This window comes from Rhopalosiphum padi, chromosome 2 (genome assembly GCF_020882245.1).
Source record: "Rhopalosiphum padi isolate XX-2018 chromosome 2, ASM2088224v1, whole genome shotgun sequence".
NCBI lineage: Eukaryota > Metazoa > Arthropoda > Insecta > Hemiptera > Aphididae > Rhopalosiphum > Rhopalosiphum padi.
The window spans coordinates 89,576,604-89,594,998 of NC_083598.1; the positions used below are offsets into that span (position 1 = coordinate 89,576,604).

The 18,395-nt window shown below is 25.9% G+C and overlaps 1 protein-coding gene across 2 annotated transcripts in view; it reads right to left on the bottom strand.

The window, feature by feature from the left end:
- The window catches only part of LOC132919278 (max dimerization protein 1-like), a 178,098-nt gene that overhangs the window by 155,071 nt on the left and 4,632 nt on the right, over positions 1–18,395 (bottom strand). For both annotated transcript variants that reach the window (XM_060980709.1, XM_060980708.1), the window contains one exon: positions 17,705–17,734. In XM_060980709.1, the coding sequence (XP_060836692.1) occupies positions 17,705–17,734 (30 nt within the window). The remainder of the gene's footprint in view (positions 1–17,704; positions 17,735–18,395) is intronic.

Sequence of the window (18,395 nt, forward strand, 5' to 3'; positions counted from 1 at the left end):
TCACAATATAAAGCCGTCAAATCGTAAGAAACTATTATTAAGTTAAGTTCAGCTAGGTTCCCTAGCTATAGTATTATTGTATTATATGTATTATATGTATTATATGTATTATATGTATTTTAGTAATATTGTAATAACTAATAATATATTTTAGGTTTCAATAACGCTTTACATTTTAAGTGAAACCATAAAGAACATTCATAACAATTAACAATGTGTGCCGGGTCGGCCTGGGTACCTTAGGGCTCAGGCAGGAATTACTTTCTGGGGCCCAATAATTGTATACTGTATTTTGGGGCAGCACAGTACAAGGGCCCAAGCAGGAATCTCAGCCCTCCTGACCAGGGCGGCCAGGTCGACCCTAAATGTGTGTGGGCTTTTTTGTGCATTAAAGTGCTTAAACATTTTCAACATTGATAGCGTTTTTTGGTAGAATATCATGAATATCTAGTTGAAATTTTGGAAGGTCAAAATTAAATGTATAATTTCCAGTACTTTTAAAATATATCGAATAAAAAAATAATAATAAATAAATAACCGTACAATTTAAAATTACCATCGGCGATTTTACACAATTAACTAATAAATATATAATATATAAATATACCAATAATTATTATAAATAAATAAATGGTAAGTAGTTGAATGAATTATTATTTATCATTATTATGTTAGAAAAATTTAATTATAATTAATATTATGATATGAAAAATAGTATAAAGATATAACATTTGTTTATTTAAATTAAATGTGTATGCACTTTACATATTCATAAAGATTCCTTAAAATTCCAATAATTATTTTGTATACATATATTATTGATTAAATTCCTCATTATATTGTTAAATGTTCAAGTGTTTTTGAAAGTTGCAACACGATTTTATTTGAAATACACTTCAGGTATAATTTAAAGGGGGGTAAACCACTAGTGGAAGTAGGTGTACACATATTAGGAAATACTTTGGAAGTATTAGGAAGTACACGGAAGTCCGTGGAAGTACTTGGAAGTACGTGGAAGTACTTGGAAGTACGTGGAAGTACTCGGAAGTACTCGGAAGTACTTGGAAGTACTCGGAAGTACTTGGAAGTACTTGGAAATATATGGAAGTACGCGGAAGTACCGATATTAAACAATTGTTATTTAACTTTATTTGGAGTGATTAAGACAGCAAGTAAAGAACATGTCTATATTGTTCAATCTAAAAGTAAACATGACAAGAAACGGTGTTTTGCAGCTACCACATGCTCTCATAATAATATTATGTATGTGATGTGTTTATTGCCCTGTTTATTGTATTATTAAATAATTTTGGCTTGAGTAATTAATAATAACTCTTCATTTTGAACAAAATATTTCTAAAAATAATTTAATTATACCAGTTTTAAATAAATATGGTTAAATATGGCTATAAATAAATATGATTGGGTTTGGCTTAGTATTATTTGCTCAGTCGTCTCCAGTCCGATCGAAGTCGTGTCCGTTGTATGTTCCACAGTTTTACAAATTATTTTATGTCAGTTGGTAAGTTTTAAAGATTTATTTACTCAATGTTAGGTTTTAAATAAAATATAATAACTATAATATGTCAGTAGAATATATAATTATATTATAAATATGTAATAGGTAGATTTTAGAATTTAGATAAGTTGTATAGTAATGGAATTTCGATTTAGTATAATTAAAATAAATTTTATAACAGTATGATACAATAATCAACACTACATATTATTACCTTATTATTATCTAGAATAATTCAAAATAAGTTTAAAAATTGAAATAAAGACTATTATTTGAAACTAAAAAAAAATACATGTTTAATAATTTTGCGAGATCTGTTTTCAGCACTTTTTGCCTGTTTTTGTTTATAAATATGCACATTGCTTTATTATACTTTGTGGTGACTGGTTATCCAATACTGTATGGTTTTATTTCAAACAAATGTATTCATTTTCCAGATATTTATAAAAATAATTAGCAATGGGCACTTACATTGAGATAAATATTACGAAAATAATCAATTTTTAGTTTTTACTCTTGAACTCGAAGTATTTCAAATTGTCGTTCCTGACATTAAATTTTATATTTAATAGCTTAAGTACTATTATCAGCCCTTTATTACCATACTTACTCATTATAAATGATGACATTTATTAAATAAATGTAGTTTAATTTATTTAGTATTTAAGTGTTTTAGTTATTTAAAGACATTTGTAATTTTCAATCTTTTTAGTTTTTTTTCATAAATTACAATCAAATTTTATCGGTTATATAGAAAAGCACGGCTCTTAATATATTGTTACAACAGTAGTTAAAAAATATTTAAAATACACTTTTTTTATAGTCATATTTTGTTTATTAAGCATTGAAAGTTCAAATTTTGACAAAATACGTAAAAATCACGAAAATTTGCAATTTATTTTTAGTTAGAAATTCATAAAAATTTATCATTTTAAATCTATGATTTGAAAAAACACAAGATTATTCATGAATTCCTTTATGTTTACAAAACAAAAATGTCTACCGGAAAGTTAAATTATATGTATATTTTATGAGCATTTAAATTACAACATTGGATATTCAGGCGGATATTCAATCAATTTCTCTTGTAACGAACTTCTTATTTTGTTGTTTTTCTAAAACGAGTAATTCTAGAAATTTGACATTTACACCATATATTTATTTTATTCAATAAAATTTTCAAAATATTTTAACAATTTTTAAGCTGTTTATAGACAAAAAAATCCGAACACCATACAAACACAGTTGTTTTTATGGTTAATTTAAGTTCAAATTTGGATGAAATTACATATTAAATAACCAAGAAAAACAAATTTAGTTATATTGTTACAATTTTAAAAATATTATTCGTGGGGACTTGAAATTACTAGAGTATACTTGGTATTCTAATTTTAATAGTTAATGTTGTAAATTGTAATATTAAATTGCCCTGTAAATTGTATAGGTATACTATGAATGACTGAGTAGTCGAGTACATAATGAATTTGATTTGATTAATTTCGAATTTATTTTATAGGTACCTACATTTTTTTTTCAAAATTATATAATTAATATTGTATAAAATATCCAAGATTGAAAACTCGTCTCCGATCAGAATCGTTTTTCGTATACAATGATATTATATCATTGAATTCAAATTCAATACCAACCATTACAGCATTCTGTAGTAATCCACTTTTAAACTACTGTACAGCAGAGCGACATCCACTTACCCACTTTTTTAATTTGGGAGATTGCAGGAACGAAAAACGTTTTTGAAAAAAAAAATTAAAAATGTTAGATAATTATTAATTTAAACAAAAACGTCAAAAATTATAAATTGTGTGTTTTCTTCATTTAATAACAAATTTATATGTTATAAATCCTTAATAGGCATACACTACCTTATGAAAAAGTTCAAATGTATAAAAAAAAAGCTGTTAAGTGGGTGTCACTCTGCTGTAGAGTTGGTCACTGCAATGGATGGTATTAAATTTGAATTTAATGATATTCATTGTATACGAAAAACAATTCTGAACATAGGTTTGTCAATGTAGGAGATATTAAATTATATTTATCACTTATTTATTTTGCCATTATTATTTTCTAGAGTAAGTTGAAATAATATTATTTGTATATCATCATATTTGTTTATAATACTTCTATCTACTGTATATTTTAGAAGTTCAAGTACCTAACGAATAATATTTTTAAATTACAATAAAATAAATAAAATTATTGGTACATTTAATATATGATTTCGTCCAAATTTGAACTTGAGACAGATTTAACTATACATAAGAGAAATTTTGTAATAAATTTTAAAATGTTAGATTTAAAAAAGAATTTTTTTATGAATTCGAACATTATAGTGATTTTACGTATTTTGCCAAAATTTGAACTTTAAATATTTATAAAAAAAACCCGTGACAACGAATTTTTAATATTTTTTAATTTTCACTATAATAATATATCAGGAACCTTCTATTACGTTTTCAATCGTTACGACTCAACGAATATAATTTTATTGACATGTCCAACTAACTGTAACCAGCTCAAAAAAATTCAGTTAAGAGGTTGTTATACACGTATGCGTTGTCTCCGTCTTACAAGTGCGTAACACGGCAAATCTTACGCTCAGCAGATCACGCAAAGCTCCGTGAATTTAAAATTTAGAGTGAATTGACCTCTTATAAAAATTAAAGGTAACATTATTATCGAGGGATTCTCATTCGCTTTTTATTATAGTATAATTTTAAAGCGAGTTATAAGTACTTTGAAATTATAAAATATAAAATATAAAATTATAAATAATTATAAGTATATCTTAAAATACTCATAACTCGCTTTAAAATTAAAATATAATAAAAAGCGTACGAGAAGTTTTACATCCTTGATAAGCTACGTCTTATGGTTATATGTATCATTCTGTTTGTAAATAATATTTTAAGATCTTACATCGAAAATTAAAAAAAAACCTATATACTTTTACAAATCTAGCCGTAATAAAAGAGCTAACTAATATAATTATATAATTAGTTAGTAGATTGGTTTTAAATTAGATTTTGTATTTTATTCAATCAGATAGTTTGTGTGGGCGTTAAATTAAAATATTCGAATGGAGCTTGAAATGGATATCGGGAAAGATCCAAGCATAGAAAAATGCACAGACTGTCCTTTTGCTGAGGCTGAACAGCACTTTCAAACACTTTTGCCAGATGGAATTAAAAAGATATTTATTGCTAATGGATTTTCGAATAAATTTGTTATTTCTAAAATTGACGATAAAGATATAGAAAATACTGAACAGTTTGCAATAGAAATATTGCCAGATATTATTGATGAAAGCGAATATCCTGAATATTACGGTATCTTCAAAAATAATATTAAAAAATTTAAGATTTTATCTGGATATAAAAAAGTCTTGCTTTGTATTTCTGATTTCTATAAAGAACAACTTCAAAAGAAATCAATAGTTAAACTGACTGCAGCACAAAAAACTGATAATCAATCACAAAAAAAAAAACAATCATTACTTAATACTGTTAGTAAAGAAATTGAAGATGTCTCTGATGATACGATAGTACCAAAAAAACAAAAATTAGATACTTTAAATGTTGATCTGTCATCAGAAAGATCGATTGTACTAAAAAGGATAAAAGAATGGCTTAAAATAAATGCAATAGATATTTACAAAGATCAAGAACTAGACATAACACTTTCTATACTAAATGATGATAACGACATTGTAGCTAAAGTTGTATGTTTTGAATGCAATGTACGAGTTAATATATGCAAAGTATTTAGTCCTGGACATTCAAAAAGATGGTCATTTTCCAATTATTACAAACATGTAAAAATACACCAAAAGAAATCTGCTCAATCTGTCCCTAATAAAATTAAAAATAAACAAACACTTACACTTGATAATTATATACAAATAACACAGGGTGTAACATCACAACAAACACCCGGACCTTCAACATCTCGAAGTATAGAGATCCTTAAAGAAACAATAACTAAAACCCCTACTAAAACTGCCGACCAAGAAGACCCCAATTGTCAGCTGGATTTTCAGAATAGCAAAGTTATGTTTGAGACGAATAACTTTTGCGATTTAAATTTTCAAACGTCTCAAGTATTGTCAAATACAAATGAAAATAAGTGGAAGAGTTCAAAATACCAGAGAAGTGAAAGAGAAAAACGTCGAAGAGAGCGATCATTGGTTACTGGAGAATTTAAACAAACACTTATTACAAATTACATTCCTGTGCTTGACGAAGTTAGTAAATTAATGGAAAATAATGAAAACTTGCGTAATATGTTGGTGCGTAACATAGAGGAAACTGAGGGTGATAATGTTTTGTCAGGGGTTTTGTCGGTTCGATCAGCTGTACTTGATTCAAATTCTTTGTTGAAATGTTTATACGAATGTGCTGAAAAAAATCAAAAATCCAGTAAATATAAACACCGCAACAGATTTGATGAAGAGTTAAAGAAATTTTCTACTTATATATTTATTGTTGGAGGTAGACTATTGTATGAAACTTTACATGCAAATATGGATCGAGTTTTACCATCAATAACAACAATATTCCGTTATCTTGACAATACTCAAAGTAAAGTAATAGAAGGCAGTTTTAGATTCAATGAACTAAGAGTTCATTTAATAAAGAAGAATCTACCACTTAAGATATGGATAAGTGAAGATGCCACTAGAATTACGGGAAAAATTGAATACGATATAAAATCAAATAACATTGTAGGTTTTGTTTTACCCCTTATGAATGGTTGTCCAGTGCCTAATGCATTCATAGCAAGCTCTGCAAAAACTATTGCACAGTATTTCAATTCTGAAAGTAGAGCCAACTATGCTTATGTAATAATGGCTAAACCATTAAACGACACTGCCGCGCCCTTTTGTTTGTCTATTTTTGGAACTAACAACCGCTTTTCTAACGAAGACGTAATAAATAGATGGGAGTTTATGAAAACTGTTGCTTCTGAACAAGGGATTGAAATATTAGGATTTTCATCAGATGGTGATCCTAGATTACTTAAAGCAATGCTACGCCAAAGCATTGGTACAAGTATTAGTACAATGAATGATGAAATGTTAGAAAATAATGCGAAGGTAAGCAGTTGGTCTTGGTTTATAATTGGAGAGCCACCAATTATTCCTAACCAAGAACAAAATAAAGAAATATACATTCAAGACACAGTTCATATTTTGACAAAATTAAGAACTCGATTTCTTAAAACAAATATTATCATACCAATGGGTAATTATTTTGCAACGGTAGATCATCTAATGGAGTTAACTAGAACATTTTCCAAAGACAAGCATTTGTTGACAGTTTCCGATCTTAAACCTGAGGACAAAATGAATTTTTCATCTGCAGAAAAAATGTGTTCTACTAACGTATTGACTATTTTAGAAAATATTCCAAATACACATGCAACAATTGCCTATCTAAAAATTATGAATTATATTTTAACAGCTTTTTTAAATAAGGAAGTAAGTACTGAAGAACGAATTTATAAAATGTGGTTCAGTGTATTTTTTCTACGAATTTGGAAAATTTGGCTGAAAAATAAAAGTGAATTTAATGTTGGAAATAATTTTATAACTACTAATTGTCTGAATTGCATAGAAATAAATGCCCATTCACTGATACGCCTTATTATACGATTTCGAGAAGATAAAAACTTAAGTCCAGAAATGTATACGATATGGAATTTTAGCAGCCAAACGTGTGAGCAATTTTTCAGAGCAACTCGGTCACTTACAAGTACTTACTCTACTGTTGTTAACTTTTCTATGAAAGATATTATGTCAAGACTTAAACGTATTGAATCAATAAACGAGATTAAAGCTGAATTATTAAATTCAAAAATAGACATTAAATTTACTCGAGAGAAAACATCAACTAAAACAGTAGAAACAGATTTCTCATATTTTTCTAATAATACTATTTTAAATATTATACATAGAAGTTTCAATGATGCAAAGGAAATCGCTGAAACTCATATTGGAATGATTGTAAACAAAGATTTAGTTTTTGAAAAGCCATTATTTTTTAACAAAACTAACAGAGAAAAAGATAAAGTAATTGAAGAAGAACTTAATGCAGATTTATCCCCTGATTTATCACATAGCAATTTAATCAATGAAACAGACTACTTAGATTTTGCTGAAGATGTTAATAATATTAGCGAGATATTGAATTGTGGTAATTCCTTAAATCTTCAAGATTTCAGTGAACAAATTTTAAACAAATATTCATGTAGTGACAACAAAAACGATATTCCTATAGATTCATCTTTTGTGAAAATAAGTTTAGCAAATAATAAGTCAACTATTATAAAAAAATCTTCACTTTGTTGGCTTTTAGAAAAACCAAGAGATCGGGTCAGCAGTGATCGGTTGCGACGGTTTATAAGTAATTACGAATGTAGAATGAACAAAAAATCATCGAAAACTAGCCCTGAAAACAAAATACCACCTGCCTATACACTGACCAAAAAGAAAAAAGTTACTACTGATGAAGATTCTTCAGAAGATTCACGAAATGAAATAATAAAATATGCCGATTCTCCAGACACTGAATCTTCCGAAAGCAGTCAAGATGATAATATAATATCAATTCAAACTGAAAAATATTATGCTATCATATACGACAGTGGATGGTATATTGGTCGTATTCTTGAAATAACAGAAAATAATTGTAAAATAAAATTTTTAAAAGCAGAGTTGGATAAGTTTAAATGGCCTAAAGTCGACGATTTACAATTAGTACCTCAAAAATACATATTTTATGGACCAATTTCTTTGATCGGTTGTAATCCATTCGATATTAAAAGATCAGATAAATGTAATATAATGAAACTATACCAAAAACTTAAATAATTATTATTGTTAGTTACAATGTTTTTTAATTTGTTTTAAATTGATAGGATATGTATTTATAATTTTTATTTCATTTAAATAGTTTTTGGTTTTTCTCTTTTTATAAATTATTTAATTATTAATCAATACCTAGTTCTAAACATAAAATTAAGTAATATAGTTACAAGTAATGAATTTTTATATTTTGTATTAAAAAATACAACTAAAGGCAAAATACATTTCTTTCATCTATAATAATAATAATTATTATTTCAATTAGCACATATTGTTTACTTTTATTTCAGTTATATGTAGAATTGTAGAATCTAAATTTGTATTCAACATTTTTTTTTTGTTATAGTTATAGCTCAAGTATGTACCTGTTAATATTTAAAGAACTACATTTTATTCATTTTAATTTAAGTGTTAAATCTGTACTTACTTACAACTTGCATTTAACACTAATAAACTTATTTGTTCAAACCTGATAAAAATACATTTTGATTAACTATACTTGAACATTGGTTTAATGTATTTTTAGTATAGTATTACTTGTATACTAATATTCTTTGGCTTTTTGCCCTACCAAGTATAATCCTTTTTTAATTACATAATATATGAAATCTAAAGAGTTTTTTGGATTATCTGATGTGAAATTATCCCTGAAATTATAGATACTTCAAACAGTTACTTAAGCTTCTAATAAATTAAATTGTACTAAAATATTTTAACATGTTATGTATAACATGTTGAAAGTATTTAGAAAAGTAATTATAGGTAAATTAAAATATTTAGAAATATACATAGAAGTATTAGAAAGTAATATATGGAAATACTTGGAATTATATGGAAGTACTTGGAAGTATACGGAAATACATGGAAGTACATGGAAGTACTTGGAAGTACATGGAAGTACTTGGAAGTACTTGGAAGTACATGGAAGTACTTGGAAGTATACGGAAATACATGGAAGTACACATGGTTGGAAGTCTGGTGTACAAAAAATTGACTAGTGGTTTACCCCCCTTAATTTAACTTATACGTCAACATTCTGTGAATCTACCTATACACTCAATAACCACTGTAGCTAAGGATTTCAAAAAGAACAAAAATATATGATTTACTTTATTTATAGCATTATTATTACTTTTTACACTCGAAACTTAATTTATATATTATACCATTATTATTTGTATTATTAACAAAACTATAGCTACCTATAGAATAATTTAACAATTATTGCGTCAACATACAAATGAGTTTATAATATGCATTTATGTCTATTACTTTAAAAATGAATATATAAAGTAAAATTATTTAGTTGACTGAACACATACGTACTTTTTACAAATAAAACAATTAAAAATATTAAGCAAATTATAAAATTGCTCTTACATACTATATACCTAGCTATATAAAAATCCAATAATTATGGGAGTTACAAAATATATAAAATGTATTTATATTTATTTTTGATAACCCATATCGTTATACTTGGTACAAAAAATACAAAAATATTTTTAATCCCTAACTTCATAAGCAATATCATTTATATAACCATTGGACATATTAATATGCATTTTATATCAAATAAATAACAACTTTCGGAATTTAATGTATTTTTTTTTCATTAAATCAGTAGGTACTTAAGTTCTTTTCCAAACATTACATACTTTCCTTCTACATAACAAAACGATTCTGTTTAGCTAGAAACTGATCCCAGCAACTGTGGCCACCGTCCAAACAGTTTAAAAAATATCGTTGGGACACTCGCGCTCATCCTCCAACCAGTCCAACCACTCTATTATAGGCCTCAACCAATACCACCATTATTCAATATATTCACAAATCGATATATTACAAATTACAATCGATGAACACGTGATTTATAAACGAAAAAAAAGTTCGTTTAACTAATAATATAATAATATAATATTGCAAACCGATGCGCTTATATACGGACGATCAAAACGAAATATTTATAAAGAGTAATATTAAAGGTCCATAATGGTTATAGTACTTGTGGAGTTGTGGAGATTGTAGACATATATAGCTGTGTCGAATGTCAGGTAAAATTGAATATTGCAATGATAACTAAAATTATTAATAATTAAACAGTATTTAGACAGCACCACTTTATAGGTATCATAGGTAAACGATAAACTTATGTGCTAAAGTCAATAAGTACACGATAGCTAGAAATAGCAAATCAAATTAAGATTTACAATTTACTGTTTAAATATTTGTTCTTTAGCACATAAAAACGAACATTTTACATTAATAATGGCAAATTGATTTGTGTTAATTTCAAAATGAATGAGAAATCATGAAGATAAAAGCCATTCCCTTATTCTCCATTATACTACACGTTTATACGTATAAGGAATTTTAACAAAATACAAATTTAAGTCAAGAAATAATTATGAATTGCCTGAATTTTTTCTCTAAATTTATTTCCATGTAAATATATTATATATGTAGTACAAAAATGTATTTATTTATTTTATTAATAATTTAGTAATTGTACATTAAAAGTCATATTAAGCATTTAAATATTATTAAGGCATAAATTATTAAAATGACAAGAATAACTAATTACTTACATTAATCTTTTATACATATATAACTATAACATTATTTTATAATATTTACAATAATTACTCGACACTTTTAAATGTAACAATATATATATTAAGCATAAAAATAACGTGCTACTACTACTACACATCAAGTTTGAATAAAAAAATATAATTTTAGTTGTCTGTTAAACTCGGTCTTATAATTTTTTTTTCGTTTAAATGTCTTTAGCAAATAAACCTACCACTATACTTACTTCAAAAATTACCCATATATATTACATTTAACATTTAGTTTTTAAAGGGGTTTTTATTTACTTAAAGTTAAACACAGAAATTATAATATATACTATATAATACAAACTAATTTAATTAATGTTGCTTATAATATATTTTACATTATTTATTATTAAAATTAACTAAATCGTTCAGTTTAAAAGTAAGAAAACATAATATTAATAGTTTCAAACAGTTTAACAAAAATAACCAAGAAAAAAATAATAACACTATGAATGATGATTGATCGTGTTGATCTATGATCATATGTAAGTTGTTACTTGTATGAAAGATTAAAAAATATGTAATAGTTGTTTTCAGAAATGTTTAACATACAAATTTGCGTTAGAAATATATAAATACCAAATTGAATCATTTGCCTCGTGCCTATAATTATAAAATAATAAAATTATTCTATTAAAAATATATTCAATATAGGCGGATATAGGCAGACAAAAACAAAATACCTCGTTTGAACTATATACGAGTAAGTAGCCGTAAAGAAAAAAGAAAAATCACACAGAAAATAAGAATCATAATTCACGATCTAGGTGGATGAGTGCCAAACGTGCGTTGCCGACGATTTATGACACGACCGGCCGCCAGGGCCAAGGCACGCGCCAACACAGTAGCAGCCTGCTGCCCAGTCGACCGCTTGTTTTTTATTATTATTCGCCGTGGAGCACTGCTGACCCGTTTGCCGCAAATGCGCGCGCATTGTGCGTTTGAATACAATTGGATGACCACAAGGCCAAAACTGCATATCATACAAACGATAATAAAAAGAGGAATATAATATACAATATAATACTAATGCATCTACATTATATTATGTAGGTCGTGTTATCTATGAAATGATATTTTTTTTTATCAACGTGCACGGAACTGATTAAAAAACGCATCATACGTAGCTGCGATCAATATACACCACGTATGTTCGCTTGAGGAAGGTCAAGGTTTGAGCTTAGGAAGGGGAACGCTAAATCCCAACGAGCTGTTATTATAACTGTAACATGTGAAGTGTACAACGTAGTTTTAAATTGTATGCATATATTAAAATATATGCATATAAAACGTCATGTTTTTGTGAGTAATTAATTTTAGTGGTAAACCTATATTACGGCGTCCAGTGTATAAGTATATGCTTTTCTTAATCGACGTTTCTATTTTATTTTATTGTTTTTATATCTTTGGGATTATGCTTGCTGAATGGTTGATGTAAATACAATTTTAATAATTTATAAAAAACTCATTATTACTTTTACTTCACCCGTACTATGAATACATTTTATTTGAATATGATAGCCGTTAGGGCATTAAAGTGGTGCACATAAATAGACTAAAGTAAACAGCATAAGTATATCATACATTCTGCAAGATGCCCGAATTTACTAATTCCAAAAAGGTTTAACGGTATTTTTCAGATTTGATACATTTATTACGCATTCATGCGCACGTATAATAAACTTGTAAGTTTTTAACTAAGTTTTTGGTTGTTTGTTAATTATTGAACCTATTACTAGTTGTTTGATAAACATATTTCTCCAAAATAATATACTAAAAGTAATTTAAAAAGTATGCAGCTAGTCAGATTAAACTATTTCGTAGGTCCTACGGTAATATAATAGTTTACGTATAAGGATGATTTACAAGTACGATTACAAAAATTAATAAAATATAATATATATTATTATATTTTATAACATAATATAGTATATATTATAGAGTATAGGTATAACAAATGTTATGATGAATGATAGAAAATAATGTTTAAAATAACCGAAATTCTAGTCTACCGAGACGGAAAATCTATTTTATTAAGTCTAAAAATCTATTTTTTTTTTAATTTAACTAAAAGATACGTATATAAAGAAAAAATTTAACATAATAAGATGAATTATTATTCACTAAATACAATAAAAACAGTATATTATTATATTATAGTATATTATCAGTATATTTATATTTTTCCGTATTATACTTATTACTTATATTGTATATTATAAAGGTATAAGCTTATGAAGTTTTTTGTCGATAGACAGTTTATAATTATTATAATTAACAGAATATGTATAATCTTTCAGTTTATTATATTGATTTGAAATTATGACCTGACATGGTACTATATATAAACAGACCAGAACAGTGTTATATAATTATAATATATATTTTGAATTTGACATTTTTCTAAAATAATGGGAAAAAAATAACCTCGTAATAGTTATTTTAATTAAAAAAAAAAATTTCGTGACTGCCCGTTATAGTCAAAAGCGTTAACTTTAATAACAGGTCATAAGTTACATAAAATTGAATTTTACAACAAATCAATAATATCCATATATTAATACACTGAGATATAGGTAATATATGATCATGTTTTGATGACTGATAATACAATTTATCTAGATTGTCTTGATCTCAATACACAATATGACATAATTTATATTTTATCACGATGAAACATAAATCAGAGAATCCGTTTTTTATTTTAAATAAACTCAAAAAGCTAAACAATCTATGTATACAGAATTTCCCAACTAAATTATAATATTCGTCAATCATAAATGAATACAATATTACAATCACATTATATCTCCGTCAAAATCAATGACGGAAATTAAAATTTAAAAATCAATTATTTCTGTCATCTAAATCGTACAACATGAGTATCTACCAATAACACACATGCATCTAAAACGTTTTACAAAACCATCAACAAAACCACTCCCTATAGGTTCATTTTATTTTTTATTTTTGAAGAGTGTTAGTTTGGCCAAGCTTTTTGCACGATAAACTTGCAGTGTTGTGCAGAAAAAAGAAGAAAAATCGATTCCTCTGACAATAAAAATGTTATCTGGACAATCCTCTTTTCCCGCGTGGGCTCTACCATCATAATTACTGTGCACAACCATTCGATCGGGGTTATAAAAATGTATAATACCTGGTCATTTTATGGATGCTATAAAATTAAAACCGTCAACAAGAATAGATGGTAGTTTTCGAACGAATTTTCAAAATTTACAACCACCAAAAAGCGAATCTCTATAAAGTATAAATGCTTCGCCTAATGTTTGCACACCCATTTAAAAAGCTCCACGACCACGCCCGGATATCTTATATTCTTTGTAATATTTTTGTAATCAGATTTTTATTTAACAAAAACTATTCACTTGTAGTCTAATAAAAAATTATAGTAAGAACAAATATATTTGCTTAAACTAATTAATTTTATGTAACAGTGTATCAAATAATGAAAATTTCATTTTAGTATCTAAATTATTATATTTATGTGGAAAATAGACGTTTATTTTAAAATTACAACTAGATATTATAACTACCTAAACAAACTTCAAAAACAGTTTATGAAATAAATAAATGGTATAACTAATTTTTTTTTTATTTATAAAATATTATACAGGCAAATTTAATATTGCAGTTATACGATAATTTAATAACCGTACATTAGCGTTTTAATTACGTGATAACTAGAAATTAAGAAATAGGTATAATAAAACCATCAATCATATAATATTTAATATTATTGGTTGTTATTTATAATAATAATTAAATTATATATACCTATTTCGATATTTTATTGCTAATGTGTAAAAAATACTATACATATATACCTATATAATATCATTGATTATAAATTTATAAATATTAGTATTTATAATCAATGATAATACTAAAATAAATATAACAATTTTAATTTATGAACATTAATTTATTTATAATCACTTTCAATTTGCCAAAAATATAAGAATACCGGTACAGTGACTAATAAACCAAGTGATTTTTATTTCTGGTACTTATCCAAATAATTAAAAATTTAAATTTAAAACTTATAAAAAAAAATAAAAATAAATTAAAGGCTCGGGAATTTATATAATACGAAAATTAGAAACCAATAAATTTGTATTGAGTAGAAAAAAATATCAAACGTTCCTCATAAAAGTCTATGTATTTTTAAGAATAAGTATATTTTTTTATTAACAAATTGAATTAAATGAGTAGCACAAACAATATAACTTAAATCGATAAAATTAATGAATCTTATTTATCTGCTATCATAGTTATATGTAACTTAACTTATAATTATGTTTAGGTGTTTTATAAATATAGTTAACCCAAGTACGTATTTATATTTATCAACAAATGTAATATTAAGTATAACATATTTGTATAGAAAACGAAATTCTGTATCAAAAGATCTTTTCTATTTCAGTACTTACTAATATAGTAATTTGTAACTAGTTGTCATACACTCATACATTAATTATATATTTTATTAAGTAATATACAAGAGTAGAACACATCAATTCACGTTAAAATTAATTTTACACTTATAATATATGTTACATATACTATGATACAAATTTTTCACATTAATTATCTGTAAAACCTTTTTAATCATAAATTAGTTATCATTTATTTTATATTTTTTTCAAAAAAACATTAGAATATTTGTTTTTTTAATAAATAATTGGCATTACCTCATCATAGGAATTATACCTTATTACAATACAAAACTAATAATGAACAAATAAATTATGCTGAGTTCTGCCTCAATAAATTTGTTTCTTCTATTCCAAATTTGTATGATGAACATTTTATGAAATCAAATGTACAATACACTACACTTAGTACTAAATTTACCAAAACATATGAAAATGTGGGGGTATTTATGGGCATAGTTGGCATTTATTTTTGAATACATTATTTTATTGTAGCTTTTGGCCGTAGTTTTGTTTGCGATAAGTTTTAGCTGTGAAGGTTTAAAATAAATGTTTTTGAAAGTATTTATGAATTCCTTGACGTTTTTTCTATGTCCTAGAATTGTAGACAAATCAAATTTGTAATTGAAAGTGTTTCCTAACGAACATAGTCCAGATAACAACGAATATATACATACATTAAAATCGAACTTCAGGAAGTATTCTTAATTTACTTAATTAATTTTAATTTTAGACATCCTTTCTTAGTGGATGTCTACGTCATGAAACAAAACTACTGACCAAATTTGATACTCATAGCTTCAGAGGTTTGTGCTAAGTGGTTTTTTTTTCTATTTTTACACTTTTCAATTCTTTTAACCACCTTTAGGGGGTGAATTTCACAAAATAAAGTTTATGGACAATGTTTATTTGTATTATAGAGTATGTATACTTAATTTTAAAAAAATCGGAATAAAAAATTTTGTTTTCAATTGATACAACTTTTGAGTACCTTTTACCTTTTTTAACATCCTTAGTGATTACATTTTCAAAAATCCTTTCTTAGCGGATTCTTACGTCACAATAGCTATTTATATGCCAAATTTCAGCCCGATCCGTCCAATGGTTTAAGCTGTGCGTTGATAAATCAGTCAGTCAGCTTACTGTTTTATATATAGGTACAGATTTTCCCAAAAAACATTAGAATATTTGTTTTTTAATAAACCACCAATAAAAAAAAATCGCACCAAATTTAGTATCTCCAATAAAAGTAGTACAACAAATACTGATATTACTTATTATTTATGGAAGGTTGATCGAACAATACAAAAATCTCAATACTTTTATAATCACCACGGGGTTCATCATATTTGAAGACCAATGACCCCGTTTGATTTTACCTCTACTTTTTTCATGGCAGTATATAATAGTTTTAGCGAAAGTCGTTTCCTTCAATTTTTTCCACGTAACTATAAACGTACGTTATTTGTTAGCTTCCTATCAGAGATTAGAAGATTTTAATGTACTTAACTAACAGTCATTTATAATTTAATGTTTGTTTTTAAGAGTTGCCTATTTCTAGTTTATTTATAATAGAATAAATAATCTAATATAGTACTTACATACATTCTACCTACATATACATAAATAATACACGTAATTGACCGTAACACTCATTTTAAATAATATCGAACGTTTTATGAAACTATTAGAAACCAACCATCATATACTTTTAATAGATAATATTATAATATATGTATTATACTACCTTATATAGTGAATATATTATTATAGTTTAAAAATATCTTTACATACTTTTATAACTATTCATAACTTAAAAATAAGAACCTGCAGTCAACTGTAACAATTCCAATATAAATACCAATGTGAAAATTATAGGTAATTTATAATTTACAAAATACTTACAAAGGTAATACATATCTAAGCTAAGCTAATTCAATATATTTCCCGCTCATTCGAATCGTTTTTTGATAATGTGTCATATAATTATAAACGCGAGGTAGTTAAAGCCAAAAATAACAATGATGATATAGAAAAACAGAAAGAGATAGGTGGACAGAAAAAGAAGATAGTATGTTCATAACAACCGAGAGTATTTGGCCCTTTGCCTCTTGAAATGAGCAATAAATAGTATATGGCTTATGACCGACTTCAGATATAGTTTAAATTCATTGTATCATATTTTGTTTATTATTTATCGAGGATAGTGAAAATACAAATGTCTTACCTGTTTTTCTCCAGTTCATTATGAGTTGTTCTGTAACAAAAACAAACGATAAATAAATTAATAAATGTAATACAAGTACATCGAAATGTACATAACATTTCCTTTTATTTTTTATAAAATAATTTTTGTAAAAACATCATTGTTTGGCTTTAAGCCAAAACCTCAATATGACAAGCTCAATAACTGGGCCACATATATATAGTTATTTAAAAATGTAATACATGCAAAAATAATATATGTTACATAGGTAACATTTACAGAGTTAATCAAGTATAAAAATACCTACAAAAATATTGGGATTAAAAAAAAATTGATAAAATCTTTTGTAACAGTTTAAAATGTTTAAATAATCTATTATATTGTGTACACTACAATAATATAATAAATAATTTAATATACAGATTACAAGATGATCAATGAACAATAAACAATGAAACAATAATAATCTTTGCGATAATAAATCATCGTGTTCGAATAAATATTAACAGTAGCCGGTAAACCTTATATCTAGTTCTATATAGTTTATTAATCATATATCAAATTCAAAGAACTCCTATGGATGTTCAATGTTTATATTTATTAGCAACAAAACCAGTAGTATTAAAAAATATATATAGGTATAATGTTATTAAAAAATACTAAAATAAATAATCAATCAAAACGCTTTTTATTAAGATTATTATTTTTTCTC